Genomic DNA, 13,242 nt, shown 5'->3' on the forward strand with positions numbered 1-13,242 from the left:
GTCCTGGGAAACAGAAGGGTTTGAATCAAAGTATTATTTGTTGAGATTTTGTCACACAGCGGGGGGGCACTAGAAAAATAGTACAAGCCAAAATTGCACATGTATTTTCAGTCCTTTGAAGTTGCTAAAGTGAGAGTTACACTGTTAAAGCTTGGATATTTTGCATGCAGGCCATGTAGTCAGTATGTGAGAATTTATGGTGATTACATTGCATTTTAATAGTTTTTTTATTTTTGTTGTATGTGACTAGTTAGAGAAAAATTTAGGACTCCTAAGCATGTCATGTAGTTGTCTTTTTGTCAGTGAAACAAAAGGCAAGAAAGCTGTATTTCCATAGGAGTTTTGTCTTTGTACTTGGAGACTGAGAAGACTCAAATTCCAAAGGCATTACACGAGCAGCTTTAATGAATTAATGTCTGGTTTTTAAACAACAGATGTGACGTGAGCTTTATAAGCTTCCTATTGATTGGTGCTTTCAATCTCTTTTGTGTTTGTTCCAGGAGGCACAAGAGAGAGCTTCTTTAGACAAAAACTGTTGTTCATGGTGGGCTTTGAAGGAGTAGGATAGTCATGGGAGCTTTTTTTTCCCCTTCGAAGTGTATCCCCTACAGAAGACAACTTTATCATCAATTTGGTGATCCTTGGGGAGGGGCCCCTTTCCCTGCCAGGCTCTTTTGGAAAAATCCCTTACTTGAAATGGCCCAGTGCCGTTGCAGTACAAACAGTGGCAGCTGCAACATCGAGCTAGCCTAAATAGCTAGAGCTGCATAAAACTGAGAAATTTCATTGCGAGCTGGGAATTCAAATTTCCTAGCTTGTGCATCATTTCCTAGCTGTTTGTAACAGAGTTGCTCAAGGATCCATTCTGGGTGTGCTCTGTAATTGATGCAATCAGAATTTGCTGATTTGTGAAGATGCTTGACAAGGTTGCATTTTAGCTTAAATGTCAGACAACAGTGACTGCACTTTAAAAGTTCATGGACTGCAAAGTTTTGGAACTTCTTAAGTTTAAGATTATTCGTCCCTATAAAAGGGACCAAATAGCCTACTTCTAATTTGTATGTTCATAGATTTGTTTGAACGAAAGCGACACTCCTGCATTTACCATTTTCAAGGGGAAAATGTTTATATCCTTATGGTGGAGATGACTGCGTTTGGAATAGGAGTTTGGAGTACATAAAAGGGCTTTAAATTTTAGTTTACTGATCTGTATGTATGGTTTTAACACTACTTTTTGTTCCTTCTGTTATGAATATTTTGGAGTTTATTTCGTTTCTGGCCCCTTTTCTCTTCACATCTCCCCGACCACCACGCAATTAGAAAGCAGAGTGTAGTTTGATTGTTTATTGTTAATGACAAACTTGAGTTGGAAATTCACAGCCCAATTTGCAGTAATAGATGCTCAATAACAAAGCTGTGCACCATGAATGAACCCTCGTAATTACCTTACTCTGAAAAAAGGACAAGGCACTAGCAGAGGCGGTGCCAAAACAATTTACAAGAATGAAGAGATTGCAGCCATTGGGAAGGATTTAACAAGCTGGGTCTTTTTGTTTCTGTAGAAATGACAAAATTTTGGGCTGGTCTGAGAGGTTTTTAAAATTTATGAATGGATTGGATCGGTAAAGCTGGAGAGGACTTGGGAGGAGGAGCAGGACATTCAGCCCTTCATACCACCTCTGCTGTTTGACAAGATTATGGCTGTGGTCTCAATTTCACTTTCCTGTCTGTCCCTTTAACCTTTTGACTCCTTTTTTTAGGACAGTCCAAAATTAGGAGCCATAAATAATATAGAAAGTAATTACTGATGAATGCAATTGGGAAATAACATTTCTTTACTCGAGTGATTAGAATGTGACAGGAAGTCAAATTGTTGAGGCAAATAGCCAGGGTGCTTTCAAAATTAAACTAGATGAGTATGTGAGAAAGGTCGAAGTGAGGCATGTGGATTGAAAGGCGACTTGCATCTAAGTACCATGTACTGGTTGGTTGGATTGAATGACCTGTTGCTGGTGTGTATTCTATGTTAACCTCAATGCCACCACCTCATTTCCTTGTAATCCTGGTTATTTTCACCTTGACCTCCAGGGTACTGGCTCAAACAGTAGTATTTTTACTGCAGTCCCAGTTGAGTTCTGCTGATTCAGCACGTATTAGAGATTGAACCTCAGACTAATTTGAGCATAAATCTACTTTAATATTAGGTCTTCCCAGCAGCTGGGTTTAGAGAATTTGACATTTTACTATAGCTGTTGCAGTTATGCAGGATCTAAAGATCAGGAACTGATACCACTGAGGATCCATCTGCAGTGGATATCCAATAATAAAAGCAGCTATAATGCTCTGGATCATTCACTTTTTAGACTTTTGGTTCTGTATACATTGTTGTAGATCACAAGATCTCCACTCTACCTTAACCTCAGACAAACACTCATTAATGTAGTACGCCAATTTTAAACTTGTGGCTTGAAAAGCACAGACAGCTTAAACATATTTGAGTTGAACCTGTATGGCTGAATAGACGGTTGCTTGCAAGCTCCTACTCTAGTGTAAATTTTCCATTTCCAATATGGTTATGTTTTGAGTGCCTATTTGTATGCTTATGATTGCAAATAAGAGTGCAAGCATTGGTTCCTTTAAGAAATTCAAATTATTCTGGGTAGAAAGTCTCAAAATAGCATACATTATTAATAGAAATATAGTACTGGATACAGTTGTAAATCAATCACATCTGTACATTACCCAAGAATCTGGGTCAAGTGTCATAAGTGAAGAAAGTTGGCCATCAGTCTGAATACCCCAGCATAACCTAATTTTACTGGATAATTTTATTAAGAACGGGGCAAGTAGGAGTTTTGGGGTAAAATATTTTCATAATCACGGAATTGTTATTTTGAAATTACATTTAGAACTGAAACGTAGTATTAGAAAACTAATGCGAATCGTATCTGTATTCGGGAGACTGGTTGCAGTTCTTCAAACCTTAAGTTTCAATTGTTCCATATTAGAATTGACAGGGAGTTAAATTGTGAATGTAAACAAGGTATGCTCCCCTGTGGAAATTTTACCACTGTTTATTTTATAAGCGCTCAATTTTAAGAATGATATGATAGATAACTAATAGAAATAAATGAGAGTCCAAGGCAATGAATCCCTTTAATTACAAGGATATTTAGTGTATTTGGTGGCGAACTGCAGAGATTTTCCAAATATAGATTACATGCACAGAGGGGAAATTAGGCCAAAACTCTAAAGGCTGAGATAGCCTTACTTGTTTGCCTTTAAAATGTCAGTTGCGAGTGTGGGTTTTATTCTGGCAGCTGTTATTCCAGTATAAAACTGAGTAATTCTCTTGACAAATTATGAACATTTACAATTACAAAACCAGTTTCCATCATTATCTTTAAGAATTTTAACTTTAAAACTCCAACTTGATTGGAGATTTATAAATATTTAATAAAAACCTGTGGTTTATTTATCCAGTTGGTCCAGTTTACAATTGAACCAGTTTGTATTGAGTATTAGTGTCAAGAATAAAAATCCTAGTGTCCCACTGGTTTTGATGGTGATTCCTGTAGACTCGGGATATCACTAAAAAGCATTGCCATGTCAAATATAATCATTGGAGGAGATAAAGCAAAGTTTCACTAGATTGGTTCCTGGGATAAGAGGGTTGTCTATAATGAGAGGTTGAGTAATTTGGATCTATAATTATCTGGAGTTCAGGAGAATCAGAGGTCATCTCATTGAAACATTCTGAAGGGGCTGAACAGGGTGGATGCTGCAGATTTGTTACACCTGGGCTGGCGAAGCTAGAGCACAGTCTCAGGATAAGGAGACTGAGATGAGAAGAAATTTCCTCATTTAAAAAGTACTGTGAATCTGTGGGATTCTCTATCCCACAGGGCTGTGGATGCTCTATCAGTAAATATATTCAAGGCTGCAATGAAGCTGAAGAGCAATCTTGATCGTATTGGAAGATGGAGCAGACTTGATGGGCAATTTAGTCTACTCTCGCTCTTACTGTTTATGTTCTTAGGAGAATGCATCCAAAGCATCTAATATTGTTTGTAGCTATGGATGAGAGCAAAAATCACAAAATTAGCTTGTTTGCCGTTCTACATTGCAAATTGAGAGCATTTGTAATAATCAAAGTCACCTCCTAATAGGCTTAGTTCATGTTAAAAATTTCTGTGATACTTTTGCCAGTATGTAGAGAGAGATTTTGATTTATTTTCCTCTCACTTTTCAGAAATGCCTCGTTAAGTGAACAGTTGTCACTGAATCCATAAACATGTAGCATTTCATTGTTCATTTGGCAATGAACAATGCAACACTTGCTATGTTCTGCAGTGCTCTTGTCAACCGAGGTTACGCACAAATTTAGTAAGGGAGCTGTAAGTCTAAACTCACTACATGAAAGAGGCCTTGATTGTTGAGAAGAATGTTGGCCGTGCATGATGAGAACTCTAAGCTCTTTGAGTGGTAATACAAATCTGCAATGTCCATCTGAACCACTGGCACAGTCACTACCTCATCTAATAATAGCATCTCCGCAAGTCTGAGTCTAGATTATATGTTGAAACTCTAGTCTGAGATTTATAAATTTTTGAGTCTGAAAAGAATGCTATTACCTGCTCTAAACTGAAATTGAGGAGCTGCCCACTCATCTAAGTGGCATTTCCTGTTTCTTTTTCCCAACACTCTGGGCTCTGACTCTGGGTTGAGAGGCCCTGCCTCATTCTAGAACTTCTATGCAAGTTAGATTGCTACATTAATGCCGAAGACTGAGTGACGTATTGTGTAATCTTTCTTGAGATGTAAAACCTAGGTTTTATCTGCCTGATCAAGGCACTACTCCAAGAGGAAGGAGATCTTCCATTATCCCAGCCATCATGATTAATCATTTATCCCATCTTGCTGAATCTAGATTGGCTGCTATGTTTATACTCACAATAAATGACTACACTTGAAAATTAAGCTTTGGGTTGTGAAGCTTTTTGTCATGCCACATGGGTGTGGGAAAGTTTTGTATAAATCATTTTTTGCTTCCCCTGAATATACTTGGTTGCTTAAATTGGAGAAGTACGTAGTAGTGCATTTTTCTTTTATCTTAATGGCACTCAGTTATTTTTTAGGTAACATTTTAGGGATTTTCACAGTAACTTCATTGCAGTGTTAATGTAAGCCTACTTATGACACTAATAAATAAACTACAGTCTAGAACCTTCAGTATTATGCAAAATGGGTCCTGCCAGAATCTTTTGATATTTGTAAACTTGATGGCAACTGTTGTCTAATCTGCCATTCCACTCCCCTCTCCTAAATGTAGAATATACTGACAATAATCTTTCTCTGCACCCTAGCTATGACTAACACTACATTCTGCATTTTCTCCGTTCTTCCTCTGTGCAGTATGCTTTGTCTGTATAGCACGCAAGAAACAATACTTTTCACTGTATATTAATATATGTGACAACAAATCAATACATAGCAGGTTGAACAGCGTTTCATTTTACCTCTTCGTCCTTCCTATTGATATAACCGTTGCATTATTAATAGCAATAAGTGCTTTTCTTTGTCAAAACTAATTTAGTGGACCTGGTCCACCTAGTATGCCTGAGTAACCTCATCAGTCACTTGGCATCAGTAAAATTAAATCAAGCGATATAGTTAGTCTTTCTCTTCAGAGACTGGATCTACAGTCAGTTTGCAGTCTTGGGTCTGATAGCAATTTTGTGGCATTTCCAATGAGGGGAAATATTTTCACACATTGCTGTGCAAAGAAACGGTTAAGATTTAACATCTAACAAGTGCAAAATACTAGCAGACAATTGGAACATTTTTCAGTAGATTGCTCAGACTTCTGAGCCTCTAACCCAACAATGCATGTCATCTCGCTTTATACACTGTTGGCAATCCATCCATGGAGAATGTCATGAATAACAATTTCACTTCCTAGAATACATTAAGTTAATAACATGGATTATGTATTGAAATAACAAACACCACGAAATGTGCTTAACAGCTTCACGTTTGAGTTCAGTGATGAGCCATTGACGTATCAATGTAATTACAGTTTGTGAGTAACTCCTTGGTATCCATAGAAAATGAATGGTGTTGAATTTGTTTAATACAATTTTAATTTTGCTATGTACTTGTCCATATTGAATATTGTGCATTAGTATGTTTTGAATTCTTATGGTGAGTTTAAAAATAAAAGTTGCATAGCAGTATGTCAATCAGTTAATATGCACAATTTTAATTTTTCACTGAACCTCAACACACAGCAGATTTAGCACTAAGTCATAGTCAGGAAAGCATTTAACATTAGGCTCTCAGAGCCTTTTTTAAAAAAACAAATTGATCAAGTTTGATACAGCTGGGAGGGTGGTAGAGGCAAGTTGCCTCACATCCTTTTTAAAAAGTACCTGGATGAGCTCTTGGCATGTCATAACATTCAAGGCTATGGGCCAAATGCTGGTAGATGGGATTAAGTGGGAGTTCAGGAGTTTCTTGCGTGTCGGTGCAGACGGGATGGGCTGAAGGGCCTCCTCTGCACTGTGATTCCATGAACTGTTCATCCATTCTTAGTTAGAAGGGGTTTTAATTATTTCAAATAGTTTAAAGGAAGAAAGACTTGCATTTATATAACACCGTTCACAACAAGTAGTAGTAAAATGCTTTACAGTCAATAAAATACTTCTGAAGTGTATTCGTGGTTGTAAGAAACATGGAAGCCAATTTGTGCACAGCAAGTTCCTACAAGCATCAATGTAATAATGACCAAATACTGTTTTTTGTGGTGTTGATTGAAGGATAAATATTGGCCAAGACATGAGGGATAACGCCTCTATTCACTCTTCGATTCACCAAAATAGTGTTATAGGATCTTCTACATCCAACTGAGAATGAAGATATCAAGTGAGGCTTTGATTTAACATCTCATCCCTAAAACAGCACCTCCAACAGCACAACACTCCCTTGCACATTAAGAATTTACTGCTGCAATCTTTATGGGCTTCAAAGTTATGCTTGCTTTGTGAATGACTCAGCAGGTCTTAATTTATCAGCCAGAATTTGGTGAGTTATAACTAGTTATGTTTTAACCTCGAGTTTAGCGATGAAATAGTTACTGCTGAAGTTGAGATTTTGGAATGCAGCGCAGATGTTTTTGCTTTCGGCAGTCGGAGTTTGTTTCAATATTCTCAGATTTGTTAAGACAGTAAGAGAAGGCACCTTCCCCACCCAACATCCAAGTTCATTTAAGTTCAAACTTGTTCATGCTTATTCATTGGACTTTTTATGAAGTGATGCACTGTATATAATCTCAGTATAATTTTGGGGGAAAGAACAGCACTTTCTATCCTTGTCATTTTAGTGGTGTAGTTTCATACCATCTTATTAAGTGTCAGCCCTGACTCAGTTATAGCATTCTCATTTGAGTCAGAAAATTGAGGGTTCAAGTCCCAATCCAGAAAATTGAACATGTAATCTAGGCTGGCACTTCAGTGTAGTATTGAGGAAGTGCTGCATTTTCAGAAATGCTGCCTTTTGGATAAGATGCAAAATCATGTCTTCGTCCATTGTGCCTTCTAATTATTTTGTGGCATGGTAACTCAAAAGGGCCAAATGTTGTACGCAGCCTGCATGGAGACTTTTGGATTACTGCATGTCCCACACAACTTAAAGGGAGCATTGACTCCTTCTGCACCTTCAGATGGACTAATTACACAGTTTGAAGAGCTGGGGAGTTAACATTTATCAATAAGCCAACAACTATAGCAATTCATCTGGTTATTTCATTGCTTTTTGGGGCTTTACTATGCACAATTTTCCCACATTATGAAAATGACTACACTTCAAAAGTACTTTGGTTGCAAAGTGCTTTATAATGTAAAGCTGTGAAAGGTGTCATGTAAATGGTAGTTATTTCTCTCCATCTCATTATTGTCTATTTCTCTATATCCTTTGCTCTCTCTCCCTCGCATCCTTTTTCCTTCTCTGCATTCCTTCTGTGTTGCAATGCATCTGTTATATACATTGGCTGGCAGTACAGTAATAGGTTAAAATAAATTGCTTCATTCAGCACCAGATGTGGTAGCGCACAGTTTGCTTGCTACATTGTGACTTGTACTATCCAGCAGTTGAAGATTCTTATCATACAAAGGAAGACCAGCAGGTCCTGAGAGGTCTCTATGACCGCTGGTCATATAATCCTTCATAAGGTCCACTGAAATAAACTATTACCAGTTCAATGCTGAATGTGCATGAATGCTTGGAGTGTCTTGAAAACTATGTTAGAAATGTTTTTATGTGGTCAGGTCATGGCTCTTTGGGAAGCAGCGCACCATTAGTAGAAACCACAACAGAATTTGTGACAAAACCATCCTGTGGTTGGGGGAACTTAAATGACCCAGCTTGATCTCCTCTTCTCTCCATCCGCCACCCTTGGGCTTTAAGAACCTATTCCTTTATGAAGCTTGTGTTGGAAAAGCCCACACATATTTCATCATGGCAACAGTGCCTAATTATTTTATTCTAATAGATTTTTAAAATACTCTTCTTCAGGCACAAGAAATAGCTGAAGGCAAAGTAGTAAATTACTCACCACACCCTTCCTGTACACTGAAAGCTGAGTGCCATTTTTATTTTTATTTTGCTTTCTGTACCTGGCTTTTGCTTCTTGTCTCTTTACGATAATGCAGCCAAGATTTGACATTTGGAGATTAAATTGCCATTCCTACTTCCTGATGCAACTCGTCAGTCCTCTGACGCATTGCACAGTTCAACAATGAAGTTTGCTTAAAAATCAGTAAGCAGTGAAATGTGAATCCTCAGGCTGCTCTAAACTTGTATAATGCTGAACAACGTTTCAGGTCATGGTTATAGTTATTGGTGCTTGTTGTACGACAGTTGAATTTTCAGTTTGCTCACAGTATACTTCAGGCTTGGGTGATAAGTAGCAAGTGACACCAGCATCACATAAGCCAGACAATAATCTGCAATGGGAGATTCTAACTATTGCCCCATGATGCTTAACAGCATTACTATTGGTGTATCTAGATCATCAAAATCCTGTGAGTTTTCACTGACTGGAAAATTAACTGGATCAGCCTAATTGATTGGCACCCCTCCACCACCTTAAACATTCACTCTCTCCAGCATTGGCATACCACGTGCACTATAGCAATTTGTCAAGCTTCCTTTGAAAACATGTCTTTATCTTATGACATCAACCACTTGGGGCAGCAGATGCCTGGGAAACACTATCTACAAGTAGCCCTCCCAAGGCAATACATCATGTTGTCACAGGGGTCAAAACTGTAGATGCACCTACACCACAGAGCCTGCAGGTGCTCCCTACCATTTTCTCGAGGGCATTTAGAGATGGACAACAAATGCTGGACTTGCCAGAAATGCTCTCATCCCATGAAATTATACCTTTTGCTGCACAATCCGAGCTTCGATGCATAAATATAGAAATCCTTGAATGACACTGGTGGTCAAATTAATAAATGCTGATATCCATTTTCCCAAGAGCAACTCTCTACCTGGCATTGTATCTGCACTGAGTACTTCAAACCTGACTGAAAGCCAAGTCGTAAATCAGGCTAACTTCCAGGTGGGGATCCTGACAGAAGGAAATGTACATACAAATGGTAAGTGCCAGGTTGCCCAAATCCTAAAGGGAAACTTGAAACAAGCTGCCACAATGGTTTGCAATTTGTATATTATGAAGTCAAGGTAAATAATTCTCAGACTACTTGTGATGATTTTAAATATTAAAGTTAAACATTTGAAGCACGAGAACGCCATTACATAGTTAACCGTACTTCTGCAAATATTTCCTAAAATATTCTGGCTTAAATAAACTCAAAGCTAAACCTTCTTTTGATGGCAACATTTCTCATAATTTATAATCTATAGAAAATTCCAGCAATATTACCACATAATACTCTGCTGCTTTAGGGGAAAATTTATACAGGCTTTTCCCCTCTTTGGGCGGTGACAAAACTGGCTTCGGGTCTGGTTTCAGCACGCACTGGCGAGATCTCACAGCCACACAACAGCTTTCAGTCTCACTTTTAAAATTTCTTTCCCTTTGATCTTCCATTGCATTGTTTCTACCGTCCTTTACAAGTTCATATTCCCAGAATTGATCAGACTTTTAAAAATTACTTTATGACTACTATAGTTATAAAGTAAACATAATATTTTGCGCCTCTCATTTACGATCTCCCAATTGTAAATGTTTCCTTTGAAATCCAACAGCCAATTTTAAAATCACTTCTCATATCTGCCTAATGCAAATTACTGGTTAAGGTGATTAGCTGGCCCCTTGTTCATTACCATTTCAACCACTTGTCTTCACACCTCCCATATTGTTGCTTTGACCTTTGCAGTCTATCTCCAGTTGAATCAAACCAGTCACATCTATATTCTTGCACACAATCTTGTTTCCCAGTATACGACAATATGAGAATGATATTGCAAAAAATATTAAGAACTCTTAATTTTCCTCTCAATAGCATGGAGTTTAAACTCTGCAGCATGTGGGCAGGTTTCCTATTTGAAGCTGCTTTCCCGCCAATGCAACCTATCAGGGTGAAGGTCATTGTGTTCAGACCCTTCCACACAAGCTCTACCACTTTCCCTGAGGCCAAAACAGATGGATTGCATTCTTGGTTTCATGTCTGAGTCCCAGATGAGTTTCTAATTGCATGTCTGCTCTATCACCAAGGTTTCACCTCTAACATCTGTACCCCTACAAAACCTCCCTGGCCTCTGCACTGCTCCAATTTGGGCCTTGTTTACCATACGTGAATCACTCCTCCTTTGGCGACTCCAGAATTGCTTTCTAAACCTCTCTATGTATCTTTACAACTGTTCTTAAAATATATCTCTTTGACCAAGCGTTTAGTCATCTATCTTAAAATTACCTTGCATTGCATGGTGTTAAATTTTGTTTGTTAACACTCCTGTGAAGCGCCAAGGAATGCTTTATTCTATTAAAGGTGCTGTAACACATTCTGCACTCTCTCCTTCTCTATGTACGGTATGCTTTGTCCATATAGCACGCAAGATACAATTCTTTTCACTGCATACTAATACATGTAACAATCAATCCAAAAATTACAAACTATTATTCCTTTTAGCTAAAAGATGGTGGTGGGAAGAGTATATGCTGGTGCAAACAGAACATGAAAGAGGAGGTAGTAAAGTTTATGACAAAAATACAGAACTGGCCATCTAAATTGGCATAACCTCACCTTTTTCTTTTTTAAAAATCCTGCAACTAAATTTTAATTTGTTTAATTGTGCCCAAATGCTGGTGAAGTGTGATTTCGTTCGTCTTCTGTATGTCATGAATTCAGAATCTGAATTTGTGGTCAAGTGATTTTATTCAAAAGATGCTTTTCAACGGTTTGCTCCTCTTAAACAACATTCTTAAAATGTTTTTGGTATTTCAAAATTCAAGCTGTCAATTCAACAATTTCATGATTTTTGTTTTTAAGAAGTTGAGTTCTATTAAAATATTGGTACAGGAGGTGTTGATTTTAGAATGTGACTATGATAAAGGTAGCAGCAGTTTTAATAAAACTCCTACATTGCAAGTGTGGCTGTGTTCTGTGATTTTGATCCACAGATAGTACTATTTGGCTCTTGGTATCTGTCTGAATTGAAATGCTTAAACACAACCTCAGAGTTAATTCCGCACTTTGGGCAGAATGCCAAGCAACCATGGAAAACAGCACCAGCTGATCAACATGGGGGATAGGGCCAGCCAACAACATGGGTGTGATTACTTGATGTTGTTTATGTTACAGTCCGTACATTGTACATAGCCCTGCTGGGGAATGCTCAGTGAGACTGTTTATTCACAGTATCATCTATAAATAGTCCTTTGCAATTGAAAGTGGCACTTAATGTTTATGGTGCCTACAAAGGGAATGTGTGTGAAATCCATTTGTTGACTCTCATATTTTGACTCTTAAATGTGTTTCATTTTAACATTTCCCTTATTATGAAATGCAGCAGTGTAGACTAATAACATTGTTATGCTGTTGTTGAATTTCTACTTGCTATTTTTCTTCTGTGGAATAAAAGCAAATTGATCTTTTGAGCGTTTACTTTTCATAAAATAATATTGCAGGTCAGTTTTAAAGTTGAAACCCTGCTAGTTTGTTGAACCGTGAACGTAGTGTTGCCTAACTTTTGCAGCACCAGCTGTTGTATTAACTATCCAAGAGATTGAGATTAGAACTTGTGCAAAATAAAGCATCAGACTACTTGGGTCCATAAAGGCAGTTTCTCCAAACATTCTCATAAATTTTAAAGTCTACTTTGTGAAACTACCACCTGTAGTTTGTAGTTTGCATGCATTAAGGGTTGCAAATATTGGAAATAACTTGTTCAACAACTCCTCAACCAGGAATCTACAGCAGCAGCTGATTCTCTCCTGTACTCTGGTCAAATCCATGGGTGTACCGTCATTGATGGGAGAGCTGCAACAAGTAACCAAACAGATGAAGAACAACAAAGCCTGCAACTCCGATTGGTATTCAGAGATGAAGTTTTCAAAGCTTCACATCAAAATACCATGCACTCATCTTACAGATTTGGGAGGAATGAAGTACAACAGCATTGATAATGAAAGGGAGGAGGAGCTTGCAAACAATCATTTGATATGGTGATAACTTGTCCATAAAAGCTCCATCGTGGTTATAGTCACAATGTCTTGATGTTGAGACGGAACGCTGACAGAGACAAAGAAAGCAAATCTTGTACTCTTGTAATCTAAAGATTAGGCACCTTCAGAAATGACTGTTTATTGTACCTGTGATATGATAAGATATGAAAATAAAATTTATAAATGGAAAAGGCAACCTTAAAGCCAAAAAACAATAGGCCAACTGAAAATTGTATTTGTCTTTTCCAGATGTACCTTCAGGTTTCCCAGCACAAACATTAAGATCTCATTTACCGCACTGTGCAGTGAAAAGAAAGAAAAACAAGAGGCTCCAGAATCTCCAGTGAGGCCAGTCCAACCACAAATCTCCCCTCTGAAGATAAACATTCCAGACAACATAGCTGATCTGATCAGTCCCCTCCCTTCTCCTACTGGAACAATTAGGTAAGATGCTGGATAGCTTTTTCCATGCTCCAAATTCTGCTGTTATACTAATTTATTACAGTATAAATTGAAGACCAAGTTAGACAAGGTTGCTGAAACCTTAA

General features: G+C 37.9%; 1 protein-coding gene across 2 annotated transcripts in view; it reads left to right on the plus strand.

The window, feature by feature from the left end:
• foxk2b (forkhead box K2b) overlaps nt 1-13,242 on the plus strand; it is a 106,224-nt gene that overhangs the window by 42,629 nt on the left and 50,353 nt on the right. For both annotated transcript variants that reach the window (XR_013499154.1, XM_078225423.1), the window contains exon 2: nt 12,944-13,138. Coding sequence is in view for 1 of the 2 variants with exons in the window: in XM_078225423.1 (XP_078081549.1) it covers nt 12,944-13,138 (195 nt within the window). In the remaining variant the exon portion in view is untranslated. The remainder of the gene's footprint in view (nt 1-12,943; nt 13,139-13,242) is intronic.

Source organism: Mustelus asterias, chromosome 12 (genome assembly GCF_964213995.1).
Source record: "Mustelus asterias chromosome 12, sMusAst1.hap1.1, whole genome shotgun sequence".
NCBI lineage: Eukaryota > Metazoa > Chordata > Chondrichthyes > Carcharhiniformes > Triakidae > Mustelus > Mustelus asterias.